Consider the following 15,984-nt stretch of genomic DNA (forward strand, 5'->3'; position numbering starts at 1 on the left):
GGCCTTGTTTGTTTTATTCACTTATTTTTTTAATCCTCACCTGGGGACGTTTTTTCACTGCTCTTTAGAGAGAGGAAGGGGGAGAGAGAAACGTCGATGTGAGAGAGACACATGGATGCCCGTAGGCGCCCCGACCGGGACTGCACGCCCCTGGGTCAGGGGTGGGGTCTGCAGCCCAGGTGTGTGCCCTGACCGGGAATCAAACCTTCGACCTTTCGGTGCACGGGGACGACGCTCCTACCCACTGGGCCACACCAGCCGGGTCCCGGCTTTATTTTTAGCTGCCTCCATCCCCTTTGCCACAGCTGGCCCCAGGGCCAGCACCACACACACAGGACACGGGATCCAGTTCTTGTGACGTTTCCTCTGGGGGAGAGGCCATGCCCAGAAGAGCGGGCCCCAGCCCCCCTCACCCAGGCTTCTATCCTGGGATGCAGATCTTGGTGGCCACAGCCACCCACTGGTCTTCTGCCAGCAGCCCAGGCTGCTAGGGTGGGAGGGAAGGGGCCTGCGGGCCCTTCCCACGTGAACCCCGCCCTCCCCTGGTGCACGCTGGGGGCCACGCAGGGTCTGACGTGTGGGAAGATTCCTGACCCACCTCTGCCCCTTGGTCTCACAGGACTGAAGCCAGGACCCTGAGAGGGGCTGGGCCCGCCTGGGTCTCCCTGCTGCACGGGGCCCCTCGGCCACTCCAGCAGGCCCTGCAGGACGGGCCATGGTGCAGGGCCTCTGGGCTGACCCAAGCACTCTCAGCGGAGGCCGAGAGCCCAGTGGGCCCTCTGCTGAAGAGGCAATGATGTGAGCAGCCCAGACTTGCCACCCCCTCCCTGCCTGGTGAGGCAGACATGCCCCTGCTGGACCCCCCACCCACTGGGCTCGGGGACCCAGGAGCACCTCCTTCCTGCAAGGGGCCCCACCCTTCTGCAGCTGTGCCTCGGGGGTCCTTGTCCCCGCGGCCATGGCCAGCGTCCTCTCCCTGAAGTGACCATCAGGTTCTCACAGGGCCTGGGGCCTGCGCCCAGCAGGTGGGGCCTAGGCTGTGACCTCCGGCCCCAGGAGCAGGGGCTGGGAAGGGGAGGGCCAGAGGGTGGGTGGCAGCGAGGTCTCTGGCCCCCGGCCCCACAGGCAATGCCTGCCATCGGTCACCCGTCTGCCCAGTGCCTGTCCTTCCATCCACCTGGGAGGTGGCGTTGGGCCCGCCACAGAAGTGGGCCCAGGGGGTGCTGAGCCGGGACTCGGGCTCCCGCCTCCTCCTCCCTCACCACCCACTCCGGTCACCTTGTCCCCAGAGCTGGTGGGAGCTCCAGGAAGGAGACCTGAGGGTGCCTGGCAGTCAGAGGGCAGGGTGCAAATAAGGAGCCCCCTCCCCTCTCGGCCGAACCAGGCCGTTGGAGGAGGTGTCGGCATGGAGGGCGGGGCGGCTGGGGGCCCCAGACCCCGGGTGGGGGGTGCTCCCCACGCACGCCCACATGTGTGGCCCTCTGGTGTGCGGCCAGCCGCCACTGCCTGGGTACGGGGCCGTGCGGCGACTGCAGTGAGTCCCCTCCCTGGAGCCCAGGGAGCCGCTGGAGCCTGCAGCTTCCAGTGCACACCCTGCGCAGACCAGCGGGGGGTGTGTCTGCGGGTGTCTGTGCGTCTCTGTGTGTCTGTCTCTCTGTGTGCCGGTGTGTCTGTGAGTCTGTCTGTGTGTGCGGCACGCAGGCTCTTGCCCTGCAGGCTCGGCTGGAGCTCCCAGATGTGGGCATCAGGCCAGGGGCCCCCAGCCCTCCTGGTCCTCAGCTGCCCCGCCGGCCCCTCCTGGGCCCTGAGGAGGCTGAGGAGCCCGACCTCCCTTTCCGGGGACTGCAGGAGAAAGGTGTTTCGGTTCCCGACACCACAGGCACCGGGCCCCGTCCTGCCAGGCCCACTGCCCGGCGCCTGCGCCTCGCCCAGCACCCGGCCCCGTGGCTCGTCGCCACCGGACAGTTTCACTGAGCGACCTCTCTGTGCCAATGCTGTGTGGGCATCAGGCAAGACGCAGACACCAAACAAAGATACACAGGTAAGAAGTAAAAAGAGGAAAGGATTGTTAAAATGGTGTGGAGAAAAATGAAGCAGGAGAGAACCAGTAATTGGGGGATTTTATTTTTAAATGGGCTGCTCGAGGAATGCCTTGTGGGGAAGGTAATCAGTGCAAATTGCTGAAAGAAGCATGGTCCGTCCACCCACCGTCCACTCGCCCACCCACCCTCATCCACACACTCGGCCACTCAGCCAGCCATCCGGGCTCCTACCCACCTGCGACCACCCACCCACCCACCCACCTGGTCGTTCACTGATCCGCCCTTCCACGCATCAGCCCGCCCACCACAGTCTGTCCGTCATCCATCAAACATCCAGCCGTCCATCTGTCCGTCCCTCTATCCATCCATCTGTCCCTGCATCTACCCGCCCGTCACAGTTCATCCATCCATCTATCCTTCCATCTGTTCCTCCTTCCGTCTGTCTGTCCATCATCCACCGACCCCTCCACCCATCCACCCACACGTTCGTCCTTCACCCTTCTATCCGTCCCTCCATGCGCCTGTTTGTCCGTCCATTTAGCCTCCTGTCCCCATCCCGGCCTCCAACACTCTCTCTTGTCCCCACTTGCCAGTCCTCAGCTTCTTCTGGGCTCCTGGGCCCCCACAGATGGAAGGGTGGTCTCAGCCCTCAGGGCGTCCGCAGGCTGGAGCCCTGACCCCAGGGCAGCCCTGGCGCAGGCTCGGCGTGGCTGTGGGAGGGCAGGGGGCTGGGTGAAGCCTCACCTGTGACGATGCCGTGGGTTCCCTCGGCCTGCGCGTCTCACAAACGAGATCACTGCCCCCCCCCCCCCCCCCCCCCCCCCCCGGGCAGGGCCTTGCCTTCCGCTCCCCTGGCCTCCCCACGCCGCCATAGCCTGGGAAGCCTGGGAACGCAGTAGGCGCCCAATAAATACCGGCAGCTGGCTGAGTCACCCTGGCCGCCTCCTCCTCCCTCACTCCTCCCATTCTGCACCCAGCCTCCCTGCCAGCCTGTGGCCTGACCTGCTCCCCTGCCCCCTCCAAATCTGCTCTGCCCAGCCCGGCCCGGCTTCTGGCTCTGGGATGCTTCCCGGGGCAGCTTCGAAGGGCCAGCCCCAGCAGCCCCTGCAGCCCTGGCAGCCCCTGTGCTCAGGCACCAGCGAGGCCCTGGATGGGAAACCGCCCACTGTGGCCTCAAAAGACTGGGGACAGGCCGCCTAGCCCAGGTGACCCATCCTTCACCCTCCAAGGAGTCGGGGACATGACTCCCCAGCAGGGCAAGGCCTGCTAGCTTCTCAGAGGCCCCAGACAAGCCCTGCCTGGGCGCCCGCCTGGGCGCCCGCATGCGCGGCAGCCTGCTCCCTGGAAGGGCCAGCCGTGGGCCACGCATGGAGGGCGGTGAGCAGGGGGCCCGTGAGGGTTGGGGAGGCCTTGGGTGTCGGTGTCCAGGGCAGGCACGTTGGCCCCAGCTCCCATTCCCCAGCCCATGCTGGGCAGACCCGTGCCCCGAGGGCCCCGCCTGGCTTACGGAGCCCCTGACTCCACGGTCTCAGGCCACACCGGGAGATTAAGGGTCAGGGAGAGTGCCTCAGGGTGCAGGTTTGAGTGCGGGTTTCACCAAAGAGGGCACCAGACTGCACATCCTCACGGCAGCTGGACCGGCAGGTGAATTCATGTTGTCGTCATGGCCGTAGCTGGTACCAGCAAAGGTGCCACAAGGTGGGAGCTGACCCCGAATCCCAAACCCAACCTTTCTGCCCAGAGTGACCGCTCTTCAGGGCTCCTGTACCCCGCCAGGCTCCAGGGGACTGGATTCCCAGGGCTGGTCCTCAAGATGCCCACTCGGAAGGGGAGGGGACCTTCAGTACTGGTGGGAGTGCGGCTGGAGGGGACCATGGGGGCTTGTGGCACGGGTCACAGTGCCCCTCCAGCAGCCCCCAACCCCACCTCGGGCTTGATCTGGACAGCTGAACTTGAGCCCCACGGGGCCTGGGAGGGGCTTCCTGTCCGCAGCGGGCCCCTTGGCTCTCCAGGAACCTGGGAGGACGGGAGCATGAGAACAGCTTGCAGGAAGGGTGATGTCAGGTAACCTAACTTCAGACCAAAGAAAACACGTGGGAGCCCCGCCCACCACCCACCGGCACAGTGGGCCCCGGGGCTGCAAGGGTGAGTGGGTGTGTGGCCCTGCCAGCCGGGCAGCTGGCCTCTGACCCCACGGAATGGGGGCATGGTGGGCAGAGGGGTGTTGGCAAAGTGCCGCTGAGGGAAGGTGAGAGTAGTATTCTAGAATCTTCTGAGGTCCAGAAATAGTGCGTGGGCCCAAGATGCTGGTGGGGGGGAGGGGTTCAGGGAGATCAGTCAGCACCTGTGTCCAGGACCCCAGACTGTGACAGGTGCCCCCAGAGTGAACTCAGGGCCCCTGTGCAGGCCCCAGGGACGGGGCTCCAGGCTGGCGGGGCTTTTCTGAGCAGAGGGGGCCTTCAGGGCCAGTGGTGAGCCCGTGGGCTGCGTGAGGCCCACCACCCACCAGTGAACAGGACTGACTGTGTTTCCTGCTTCCGTGGGCTGGCCTGCACCCCCCACCAGCCGTCCCTCTCACTCTGGGCCCTTCCCTCCCTGAGCCTGGCCCAGCCCCAGCCCACATCACTGCACCTGTGCACCTGGCCCCCCTGCCTCAGCCTGCCCATGGTCCCCAGGTCCCCCGGGGTCTCCCACCAGCTCCTCTTGAGTTTGCAGGGACTTCCAAGGGGCGCCTTCCCAGCCTCCCACCTGCTGCTGTGTCCCCCAGAGCAGGCTCCCACACAGCTTGGGTGGCCCCTCCTGAAGCACCGCCCCCGGTGCTGCTTGCTGGGGTGTTTGACTGCATTCACCACCAGCCAGCCCCGCAGTGGCCAAGTCAGAGGCGGGCCGCTGTGTCTGCAGTCTGCCTCCCGGCCCTGCCTGCAGACCACCAACCACATTCTTGCAGAGGACGGGCCACAGGCGGCTGTGTGATAGCGCAGTGCCCCAGTCGGGGAGGTTCTGGTCGTTTCCAGCCCGTTGCTGACGCGAACAAGCCGCAATGAGTAAACAGCCTCCTGTACAAACCATTTTCAATTTTTCGTCCTCTCTTTGGGTTGGTTCCTGCATGGGAACTAATGTGCTGGGCCCAGAGGAAGGTGGCTTTGTTCATGCCGCCAGCCCGCTTCCCGTGATGGCCATCGCGGCACCTGCCTCTCTCGGCCTCGCCCGTGGAGCCTGCGGTCATGCGTCGGGACTGTCCCCAGCCAGATCGGTGAGCGGCGGCCGCGGCATCTTTTCACTGGGCATTTTTCCTGTTACAAGTGGCATCGGGCGTTCTGTTGTGAGTACAGAGGCCAGGAACCCCTGGTTTGTGAACCGGCCTCGCCTTTGCCCACTTTTCCACAAAAGTATAATTTTTTCTTGGTTTGAGATGTTCTTTTAAGTATCAGTGCTATGAATTCTTTTTTAAAAAAAGATTTTATTTGTTTATTTTTAGACGGGGAGGGAGGGAGGGAGAGAAAGAGAGGCAGAGAAACATCAGTGTGGGGTTGCCTCTCACACGCCCCCTACTGGGGACCTGGCCCACAACCCAGGCACATGCCCTGACTGGGAATCGAACCTGCAACCCTTCAGTTCACAGGCCGGCACTCAGGGCAGAGTGCTACGGCTCTGCAATTGTTGGCTGGTTTCAGGCCTTGTCTCTGGATTTCAGAGCTCTGGGGCGGCTGCCCCACTCCCACGCCTTCTCGCATGCGAGTCTGCCTGGCTGCGTGTCGACATTGGCACATAAGCCTCTCCTTCACTTGAAATGTACTCTCACGCGCGGTTTGCGAGCCGGTGACTCGGTTCCTGCACAGGCACACTCACTGGAAAGGGTGGCCTGGATGAAAGCCGTTGTGTGTGCGCGGGAGGCCCTCCGTGGCCCCGCGGGGGCGGCTCTCTGCGCGTGCGGGCCCTAACCGTGCGCCTCCCAGCAAGCTCTTCTGCCCGCAGTGGCTGAGCTTGCCCGGTGCCCGGCACAGGCCGCAGCCCCTTCCTCCGCTCTCTCTGCACAGACCAACTGCACCTGCTGTGTGCTTGGGGCAGGCACACGCCAGGGGGGTGGGGCCGGGGCCACTCCATCCACCACCGAGAGCTGCCTGCCGAGGGGCGGGGGGCACATTAAGTCAGTCAGCCCAGGGTGCACACGGAAGACCTGGGGAGTGTCCCACAAGTATGGGGCCCTGACACGGCCGGGGGACGGGCACCCCGATGCCCAACACAGTGTCTGAAGAGGTCATTTTCTTCTGCTGGCTGCCCCACCCTCCACCCACCCTGGCTCCCATTCAGTGGGCAGAGACCCAAGCGCTGTCAACAGAGCATCGCCGGCTGGAGGCAGTGTGGGGTGCCCGAGCGAGCCAACTTTCTGACCCCATCACCCACCTCTGCGCCCACCCAACCAGGGAAGCCCACTGGATGCGGGCAGCTTCGCTGGGCAAGGAGGACAAAACGCCCACTCTCCCCGCCCTTAGGGCTGTGCAAATACCTGTCCCCTACCTGCCCAGGCAGTCCAGCCCTGTGGTCAGTCCCCACCAGAGCCCTACCCACCCCCTGCTGTCTCCAGAAGGCCCGCGTCCTCCCCACCCTCAGGGCTCTCACTGGGCTGTCCCTGAACTTCGAAGGCCCCCCTCTGCCTGCAGGGTCTGACAGCCCTTGTGGGCTCTGGTACCCCCGCCTTCTCCACCCAGGGGGAGCGCAGGGGTGGATGGACTGACACGCTGTCCTGCCGCTGTCAAGGCGGTCAGTCACCCAGCCTCAGGGTGCCCCTCCTTCCCCCTTCGCCTTCTCCCGGGAGACTAGGGGGCAGGGAAAGTGGGAGCCTAGGCCCTAAATTTCGCTACTGAGCTGCGCATGTTCGCTGTCACTGCACCTGTGCGCCCCGGCTCTCCTTCCCGGCTCGGCTGGGCGCTCTGCTGTGGGCTGAGCAGGTGGGCGTGGGGGCGGGCACGTGGGCACAGGTGGGGCTGAGAACGTGGGCGTGGGGGCAGACCCGTGGGCGCAGGTGGGGCCGAACAGGTGGGACCGAGCACGTGGGCGTGGGGGCAGGCGTGGGCGCAGGTGGGGCCGAACAGGTGGGACCGAGCACGTGGGCGGGGGCGAGGGGCGAGGGGCGAGGGGCGAGGGGCGAGGAAGGGGCGAGGGCGGGGCAAACAGGTGAATGAGAAAGGGGCGGGATCCAGCAGACCAGCGCGGTTCGCCAACGACTGGGGCACCCCGCGTGCGCCGGTTGGCTGGGGGTGGGGCTCTGGCTCGGGGCGGGGCGCACGATCCCTGAAGACTGGCCCGGGGCCACCGCCCCCTCCCGGCCCCGCCCCCACGCCGGGGCTAGGCGGGTAGCGGCCTCCAGCGCTGCGCCCCGACGCCGGAGTTTGCTGCTGCTGCCGGGCCGGCCCACGCGGGTCCTGCCTGACCATGGCCGCGGCCTCCGCCGCACCCCAGGCGGAGAGGAAGCGCTGGGGTTGGGGCCGTCTGCCGGGCGCCCGGAGGGGCAGCGCGGGCCTGGCCAAGAAGTCCCCTTTCTCGCTGGAGCTGGCGGAGGACCGCCCGGCTGCCGGCGCCTTCTATGTGCCCGCCGCGCAGCCCAACCCCGCCGACCTCGGCCCGCGGCCGCCCGTGAGTCTCGACCCGCGCGTCTCCATCTACAGCGCGCGCCGCCCGCTCCTCGCGCGCACCCACATCCAGGGTCGGGTCTACAACTTCCTCGAGCGCCCCACGGGCTGGAAGTGCTTCGTCTACCACTTCGCCGTGTGAGTATTGCTGCCGGCAAGGCCACTCTCGGCGGGGTGCGGGGTGGGGGGCCGTCGTGCGGAGCGCTGTGCCCGTGCCACCTGCTGCCGCCCTACTGGACCCCGGCTGCGTGCCACGCAGAGCAGCTGGTGGGGAAGAAGGGGGTTAAGGGGGAAAACAGAAACCACGCAGAGCCCATCCCTTGAAGTTCAGGGATGGTTGGCTCTGACCCTGTTTGGGACACCCCCTGGCTGCGTGGGAAGCTCCTGGCTGGCCCTGCCCAGGTAGGCATCTGTGTGTGTGTGGAGGGGAGCCCACTGGAGAGGGGTGCCCGGCCTAGAAGCTGGCGCCACTCCTCCTGGAGGGGCGGTCCAGGTGGTAATCATTCTGGGCAGGGGTGTGTGCCAGGTGGGCACACTCTTGGGAGCAGGGAGAGAGCCTCTCAGGGTCGACAGGCATCCTCAACTCTGGAGCCTCCAAGGGGGGGGGGCCTTCGTCGGCACCCCAGACTCTCCTGGTCCAGGCAGGCCCTGGGGAGGGGTCTCCCAACCCAGCAGGGGCAAGCCTGTCCCACAGGGCAGCAGGCCAGGTGGGTGGTCCCTTAGGGGCCAGCACGCGGTGGGGAGCATCCACACCTGGCTAAGCTCGTGGGACCCTGGACGGAGCAGAGGAGGCTGGAGAGGCACGTGGAGGGACGGGCGGGCCCCATGCTTCCAGCCGTTGATCAGAGGACGCTGCGCCTGGGGGAGAACTCAGCCCTATCGGCGGCACCTGGCTCCTGCTGTTACCAGGTGGCTCCAATTCCCGGAGCGGCGTACCTGCGTAGGGCAGGGCATTGTACTGCTCAGGGACAGGGGCACGAGGAAGTGGCATGCCTGCCTCAGCTGCCATCCCGTGGCCCTGTTTCCTGGCTGCCTGGCCAGCTGCCTGTTGGTGCGATGCCAGTCTCTGTTCTGTGATCCTTCGCTGGGTTGGGCCCATGATGGTCTGGGGGGCCAGTGGGGGCGGCTGCCTCCTGGCTTCCTGCTGCCACCGCTCAGGCCTGGGGCCGGGAGACACCTGGCTGGGGGGTGTCTGGAGCCCTGGTTTCTCCCACCAGGGACCCAGGGGTGCAGTGGGACCCAGGCCCTCCTGCTCGGGGTACCGTTTCAGGCAGGTGAGGCAGGGTGGGCAAGGCAGCCTCAGTCTCTCGCCTTGGGGCCTCTGGGAGCAGGCGGCACCAGGGTGGCTGCCCTCTGGGGCAGGGGGTTCAGAAAACACTGCCACGAAGGCATGTGTGGGCCCCTGCACCGCAGGGCGCCCGTGCTCCGGCCGCCGCGGTCTCTGGGAGTGGGCGCTGCCCGAGGCTGCGGCCGCAGTGGCTTGTCTGAGGATGTTTGTAGGCAATGACCTCGAGAGACCCCACCCGAGCCCAGCACTGCTGTGCAAGCTCCCAGCCGATGCCAGGCTTACGGGCATCCCTCTGCACCTGAGCCCTCACCTGCCGCAGCCCAAACTCCCTGAGAGGCCAGGGGTGGGGTCCTGGAGTGGACTCTGCCCAGCTGCCTCTCCATCCCGTGCCCTTGGTGCCAGCCTCCTGCGGAGGCGGGTGGTGTGGGCAGAGGGCTGCCAGTGGGTGCTGCAGTGCCCCCCCCCGGGCGCCACCGGGGTGAGGGACCACCAGACACCCTGGGCTTGGGAACGCTGACCTGTGGGCGAGCACGGCCCAGGCTCCGGGCGGCAGTGTGCGGCGTGGAGGAAGAGGGCTCGCCGCGCCCAGAGGAAGTCCGCGTGCGTGCGTGTTTTCTTCCTGATTGTGATTGTTAGGCGGCTCTCGGAAGTTCGCTCAGCAGACTCTGCCCCTGCCCGGCCTCCAAGGAGCTGGTGGGGCTGGGTGGCTTCCCGGAGGTGGGGGCGGGAAGGGGGCACTCCTCAGGAGGCCGCGTTTCTGCTCCCTGGGCCCTGTGACAGCTGGCCCTGGGGAGCGCATGCTTGCAGAGGTCCCCGTGTAGGGTGGCACTGAGGTGGGCCCTGGCCAAGCAGGTGTCCCTCACCCCCCAACATCTCCAGGAGGTCAGCCAGGCCCCACACACGCTTAGGGGAGCTGGGGTTGCGGGGTGGTTGTGGGGCAGTGGGTGGCAGCCCCATGACCTCAGCATTCCAGGTGTCTTTCTAAGCATTGCCCAAGAAAGCAGCAGGGAAAAGGTTCTGTCCTTAGTGGGGGTTGAGCCACGTGCCACCCGGGCCTGGCTCGATTACCGGGTGGGAAGGCCAAGCCTGGCCTGGAGGCCACCTGCGTGCTTATGGGGTTGGGGTAGGAGCCGTGGTCCAGGCGCCCTCTCCCAGGCGCACGGTGGGAATCGGGCCAGGATATCCTGTTCCCTCCTGTTTACTGGGGAACCCCTGCCCCATCCTGTGTGTGGCTGCCCTGCCCGCCGGGGTCAGGGAGCAGGACGCTGTCCCTGGGGCTTCTGGCCTCCTCATGCCCTTTCCAGGCACTTTGTGTCCCCGATGTGGGGCAGCTCCCACCCCAGCTGAGGGTGCAGGGGGTGCTGGAAGCCCCACCACTGGGCCACGGCCGGTGAGTCCAGTGGGTCCGGTCAGGTCGGGGTGATGCCTGGACTGGAGCAGGAGCCAGGGTTTCCACAGCACCTTGCCCTGGCTGCTGAGCTGCACCAGCTCCTCCCCGTCCCCCCCCCCCCCCCCCCCCCCCCCCCCCCGGACAGCAGGTGCAGGCTCTTTCCCCAGCTGATTCTGCCCCTTCCTATAGACACGGCCTGGGCGTGCCCCTCCCCCTGCGACTTGGTGCCCTCCTGGGGCACACAGCGCTCCTTCCAGGACAGCGCCCCAGGCGGCTAGGAGACGCTGGGTGACCCTGGTGGCTAAGGATGTCCCACGGTGCAGGATGGGAGTGCCCCGGGATGAGTGGGCGGGGCCAGGCTCTCTGACCTGGCTGGGGGCCGCCTGTCCCCGGAACCCAGCAGGTGCTTTGGCGGCACCTTCACGGGAGCGTTAATCATTGACGGTGCTGGAAGCCGGCCCTGGCCGTTTGTCGGGCTGAGCCCGCCCACCTTTCCGAAAGTGCAGGCCAGGTCATGGGCCACGGGCGCGCACTTGGAGGCTCCTCATGTCCGGCTGGGCTGCAGGCTGCGCTGGGCGGTGTGGGCCCTGCAGACCCTGTGGGGAGCTGGCCGGGGGAGGGGCGTGGAGAGGGAGGCAGGTATGTGGCAGCTGGTATGGAGGACAGGCTGTCTGTCTCCACTGTACCCTTGAGACCACTGCCTGTCCCTCAGACCCTGTTCCTGGTGAAGCTGCCAATTCCATTCAGAGCTTCTCCCTGTGAGGCCCCTCTGGACCCTGGTCTCACTCGTGACTGACCATGCGGAGGCCCCTCCCTGACACTACCTTGCCCCAGCCCGATGCTTCGGGACATACCACCGTCCATATGTCCAGGGCCTGGCCTGGCCTTCGCTGGGGGAGCGCAGGTGTCCCTCACCCTGTGTCCTCAGGTTTCCTGCAGAACTTGCTGCTGAGTCCCAGCGAAGGTGACTTAGAGTGACTCACAAACCAACTGAAGGCAGGCTGGCTGGACGGAGACCCCCTGCCGCTGCTGACTCCCCCAGCCCTGGAGCTCTTCTGGGTGCGGAGACCGCAGGCCGCATGGGGGGGTGGGGGGCCTCCTTCACCTCCAGGCTGAGCACAGCCCACCCAGCTGGGAGCGGGGGCCCTGACCTGGAGGGGAGGTCGCTTCCTCTCAGAGGTGCCCCCACCGCAGGCAGAGGGGAGCCGTGGGTGGCCCTGGGCACCACACACTTTGGACGCTGCATCCTGACAGGCTTATGGTTTGGTTTCCTGCTCCGTCCTCCTCCAGCCGGCCTCTCTCTCGTGAACATCGCTGCCAGGTCCGGGCTGGGGCATCTCCAAACACAAGAGAGAAGGTGAAGCCTGGGCGATGGAAACCCGCAGCGTGCCCGGCCTTGGGACCCGCAGGCGAGCCGGAACGGGACAGGCATATGACAGCACAGTCAGACACAGGCCGTGTCTCAGGCCTCGAGGAAGAATCGGGCTGCGGAACGGGTGGTGCTGCACAGCTGGGCGGCCACAGGGCAGGAGGTCGGGCCAGTCCCACTCCTCGCCCAGCACCCTGGGCTGACTTCCTCGTGGGCCGGGAACCCTCCTGGGCAGGAGCCACGTCCGTGGAGAGGGAACATACTAGACACTCCTGGGCCGACGGCAGGCACGGCACTGAGCATGGGCCACGTGTGGGGCAGTCCGCGTCCTTTCTCCCAGCTGCACGGCGGTGCCCGGCCCTGCCGCGCCACCGAGTGGGGGCCCTGCCCCCTGTGGAGGGGTGCTCAGGTGTCCAGGTGCCAGCTTATTGTACCACGGTGGTGCCCGGCTCCCAGAGGCGGGGGCTCTGGCTGCCGAGGGACAGGGGCAGGTGCCGCCAAAGGGCAGGGGGGTGGGTAGACGGACAGGTGGAGAGATGATGGGTGGGTGCCTGGATGGGTTGGGGTGGACAGGCAGGCTGGCAGGTGCGTGGACACTGGACAGACGGGTGGATGGAGTAACAGACAGATGTACAGAGCATTGTCTGGCACCTGCTGGGCACCCTGCTCAGCCATCTGCTGAGGGTCTGTCAGCGGTGGTGGCTCTGCCACCACTGCGGTTGGGGCGGACCGCTGGCCTGTGGTCCGTCCTGGTGACAGCCTGTCTGTGTGTCCTGGACCAGCGTAGCTGGAGACGTAGGCGGGGGGGGGGGGTCAGTGTCTCAGTTCAGACCATTCAGAGAGCGAAGGAAGCCTCCTGGGGCCTGCGTTCTGGCACATGGGGGTGTGGCGGGTCACTGTGCTGTCCCTGAGGCCACCGTGTCACAGTGCACGAGGTGGACAGGCCTCTGGACCTGAGCGGGGGTGGCCGGAGGGGTCAGCATTGGGGCCTCGGTCTCCCGTTGGCTTGCAGCGCACCGCCTCCCTCCGACTGGTCTTGCTCTGAGTTTTGCTCCTGCCTGGGGGGCTCCCAGCCAAGGCCCCGGCCTCTGGAACGTGTGGACTGGTGGCAGCTCTGGTCAGGTGGCAGCTGTCATGGCCCCACGAGCCCCTGCTGTGACGGGGCTGGAGGGCAGTGCCTGTGTACACGGTGGTCTTGCGGGCACTTCCCACTCTCCTGTGCGTGGGGCAGGGAAGAGGGACGTGCTTCCCTCTTGTGGGGCTCATGACCCAGTGGGGCGGCTGCTCCTGATGACCCCACCTAATCATCAAACGGCTCGGGGAGGCTGGTGGGGCGAAGGGGAAGGCGAGCATTGCTGGTGCAGACCAGCAACCGCAGAGGCCGGCAGTGGGGTGGACAGGTGCATGGGCAGATAAACGATGGACAGAGGGATAGGTGGTTGTTTGCAGGTGCCGGAAGGAGACCCACCCTGGCTGTCAGGGGGTACTGGTGGTGCTCTGCAGGGGCCGCAGTCCAGGTTTCTTCCGAGGCTCCAAACAGCCATGGGGGATCTCGAGGGCAGGGGTCTTGCCCTGGTGTGAGCCTCTCGAGCTGCTGGGTGGGGCCGGGCAAGGGGCAAAGATGGGGACAGAGGCAGGGGGCCTTTTGGAGACCTGAGGAGCAGGGTGGGTCCCAGGGGGCCCTGCTGTGTGTGCCATTAGTCAGGAATCCCAATGCCCTAGCCATGTGCCCTTCGGTGGCCCACTGACCTCCCTGTGTCCCTGGAGAGGCCCTTCTGTACCTCACTGCACAGAGGTGCAACAAGAGGCGGGGGTGTGAGCAGCTCTGAAAAGCCCCGGCAGCCTGGGAGGTGGGGGCTGCCGTCTGCCCTGGGTCTGCCCTGTGTCAGAGGCTGGTCTGCTTAAGGTCCCGTGTTAACTCGGAGGAGAGGCACCTCCCGGGCACGTCCCCGGGCAGTGCTGGAATGTTCTGGCTGCCCTTGGCATGGGGGATGGGCAGGGCTGGGGGCTCTGCGGCCCAGCGGGCCTGTCCCCTGGGCAGGCCCCACCCCCTGCGCTCTTATCAAGGCCTCCCTGCCAAGCTCCTGCCTCAGAGTCACGCTGCCCCAGGGGCGTCCACGGGCCTTTCCGCCGCTTCCGGGCAGGCCTGGGGTGCGGTTGGTCACTTGGGGACTCCTGCTCCGGGAGCTCCAAGATGGGCAGAGCGGAATCTGAATTGGGGTTTGGGGGACTTGCGGCCTCCCCGCTTCTAGACCCCACTTCCGTCAGCCCGGCAGGTCCTGTCCTATCTGCACGTCCCAGTGGGCACGCGGCTGGCCCGGGAGCCCCGCCGTTCTGCACCATCAAGCCCAGTCTGTCTGCCACTTGTCCCCAAGCTCTGCAGTGTCCTGACCCGGTCTGTCTCGGGCCCTCCGTTTTCGACGGGGCCCCGAGCCCTGGGCCACTTGGAATGAACCCAGCCCAGTGCCCCGCAAGGAGCTCCTCCCCACTGCTGGCCCCCCTCCCTGGGATGGGTTTGAGGAGCGACTCCTGGGAGGCGACACTGGGGGTCTCCGTGGTCACCCCCAGGTGCAGGTTCTGGGTGGTAGTTTTTAAACTTTTGTTTGATCTGAATTTTCTACCTTAGAAATGTTGGTCGTTTGAAAATGAGAGATGGTGGTTTTTGTCAAATAAGGGGTGAGATGACCCCAAGGCTGTGTCCTCACCATCCCCCCCTCACCCTGGGGTGATTTGTAGCCACTCTCCAGTGGACTGCCCAAGGGGGCTGAGCTCAGTGTGGGGACCAGGAGGGGAGGTTGTCCCTGGACTGGGCCCTGGGCGGCCTGGGTCCTGTCCTCAGGGAGGCTGGGGCTGTGCAGTGTGGTCAGGGCCGCGGTATAGGGAACCCCAGCCCCTCTCGGGGGTCTGGCTCCTCCCGCCCACAGCAAGGCCCTGCTCACCTAGGTCTGGGGTCCCTGTAGGTGGGAGGGTGGTCGGGCTGATGTGGACGAGGTAGGGATCCGCCCAGAGGTGAACAGCCAGCTCCATGGGTGGGGGGCGGGAGGGAGAAAGTTCTCAGAGAACTGTGGGCCGGCGACTGTCCGAGGCCTTGGCCCTAAGGGGCCTTGGAGGTATCCCCTGGAACCCCTGACGCTGGGCTCGCAGCCAGGGCTGTGGCCCTCACCTGCGTGGCTGGCCTGGGAGCCTCCCTGCAGCTGCCCGCTGCCCAGCACGTGGCCACTTGTCCCAAGTTAGCCTGTAGAGACTCACCACCCCCCACCCCCCAGGGCCCAGGCAGCTCCCTGAAGGCAGGGAGCAGACAGACACTTGCTCCACCTGCCAGGGCTGGCGTCGGACCCTATCACAGGATGTCAGGGGCTCCCCGACTTGCTCTGCACAGCCCCCACCCTGTGCCAGCCCCTCCCTCTGGTCCTGCGCTCACGGTGGGCGCTGGATAAGCTGTGTCCCAGGGGCAGTGGGTCGGGGGCCTGCAGGGAGCCAGGGCAGCCGTTTGGGGCATCTCTGCCTGCAGGCGGCCTGTGCAGACCCCCCTTCCCCCCAGACCCAGTGAGGGCCTCTGCTTCCGGCCTGATGTCCCCACGGTGGCCGGGCCCGAGCCAGGGATGCTGTCTGGGCACGTCTGAGGCCCGGCCTGCCCGGGCGGAAGGGGCTGGCGGGCACCCTGCCCTGCCCGCTGCCGTGGCGCACCTCGGGGAGCTGCCTGGCTGGAGGCATCTGAGGAGGCTTTGGAGGGGATGGTCTTGGGCTCCCTACTGCCTCCCGGCAGACCCCACGGGGCGAGGCTGGCGTGCACCTTGGGCAGGCCCTGCAGCCTGAGGCTCCCTGTGTGGGTGGGGACAGTGTGCCCTGAGCGGGGCGGCCCGGCCACTCCCTGCGGCACCTCCTGGAGGCGGGCAGGCAGTGGCAGGAGCTGAGCCTTGCCGGGCGGTTCTGGATTTGGGTGCTTCCTGGTGGCACCTGCCTGGCTTGTAACTCGACCTGCCTTTCCTCAGGGAGCTGGAGCGGGGGGGGGGGGGGGGGGGGGGCACTCCTTTCTGTCCTGGCCAGGAGCCACTGTCCCCAAGTCACCCCGGGGGGTTCAGGAAAGTATCTGACTCTTCCTGAGGCCTCTGCCCAGGACGTGTGAAGTGAGAGGCCATGATCCCCCCCATCCCCCCACCGTGTCCCCATCCTGGGGTGATTTCTGGCCATTCCCTGGGTGGACCGCCCAAGGGAGCTGAATGCAGTTGGGGGACCAGGAGGGGAGCTTGTCCCCAGACTGGGCC

General features: G+C 66.5%; 1 protein-coding gene and 1 long non-coding RNA gene across 5 annotated transcripts in view; one reads left to right on the top strand and one right to left on the bottom strand.

Moving 5' to 3' along the window:
- Positions 1 to 7,188: 7,188 nt before the first annotated feature.
- KCNQ1 (potassium voltage-gated channel subfamily Q member 1) overlaps positions 7,189 to 15,984 on the top strand; it is a 254,249-nt gene continuing 245,453 nt past the window's right edge. Inside the window, exon 1 of one of the 3 annotated variants that reach the window (XM_053925873.2) lies at positions 7,189 to 7,810. In XM_053925873.2, the coding sequence (XP_053781848.1) occupies positions 7,476 to 7,810 (335 nt within the window). In that variant the 5' untranslated portion in view covers positions 7,189 to 7,475. The remainder of the gene's footprint in view (positions 7,811 to 15,984) is intronic. The other 2 variants (XM_053925872.2, XM_024574537.4) reach the window with 2 other exon arrangements.
- Positions 7,801 to 9,585, bottom strand: LOC123478089 (uncharacterized). Of its 2 annotated transcripts, none has more exons than XR_006653221.2 (3): positions 9,479 to 9,585; positions 8,426 to 8,608; positions 7,801 to 7,936 (listed from the first exon to the last, which is right to left on the bottom strand). It is a non-coding gene; the product is annotated as an uncharacterized lncRNA (long non-coding RNA). The 2 variants fall into 2 exon arrangements; XR_006653220.3 differs by lacking the exon at positions 9,479 to 9,585 and adding an exon at positions 9,271 to 9,405.

This window comes from Desmodus rotundus, chromosome 5, assembly GCF_022682495.2.
Source record: "Desmodus rotundus isolate HL8 chromosome 5, HLdesRot8A.1, whole genome shotgun sequence".
In the NCBI taxonomy this organism is placed as follows: Eukaryota; Metazoa; Chordata; class Mammalia; order Chiroptera; family Phyllostomidae; genus Desmodus; species Desmodus rotundus.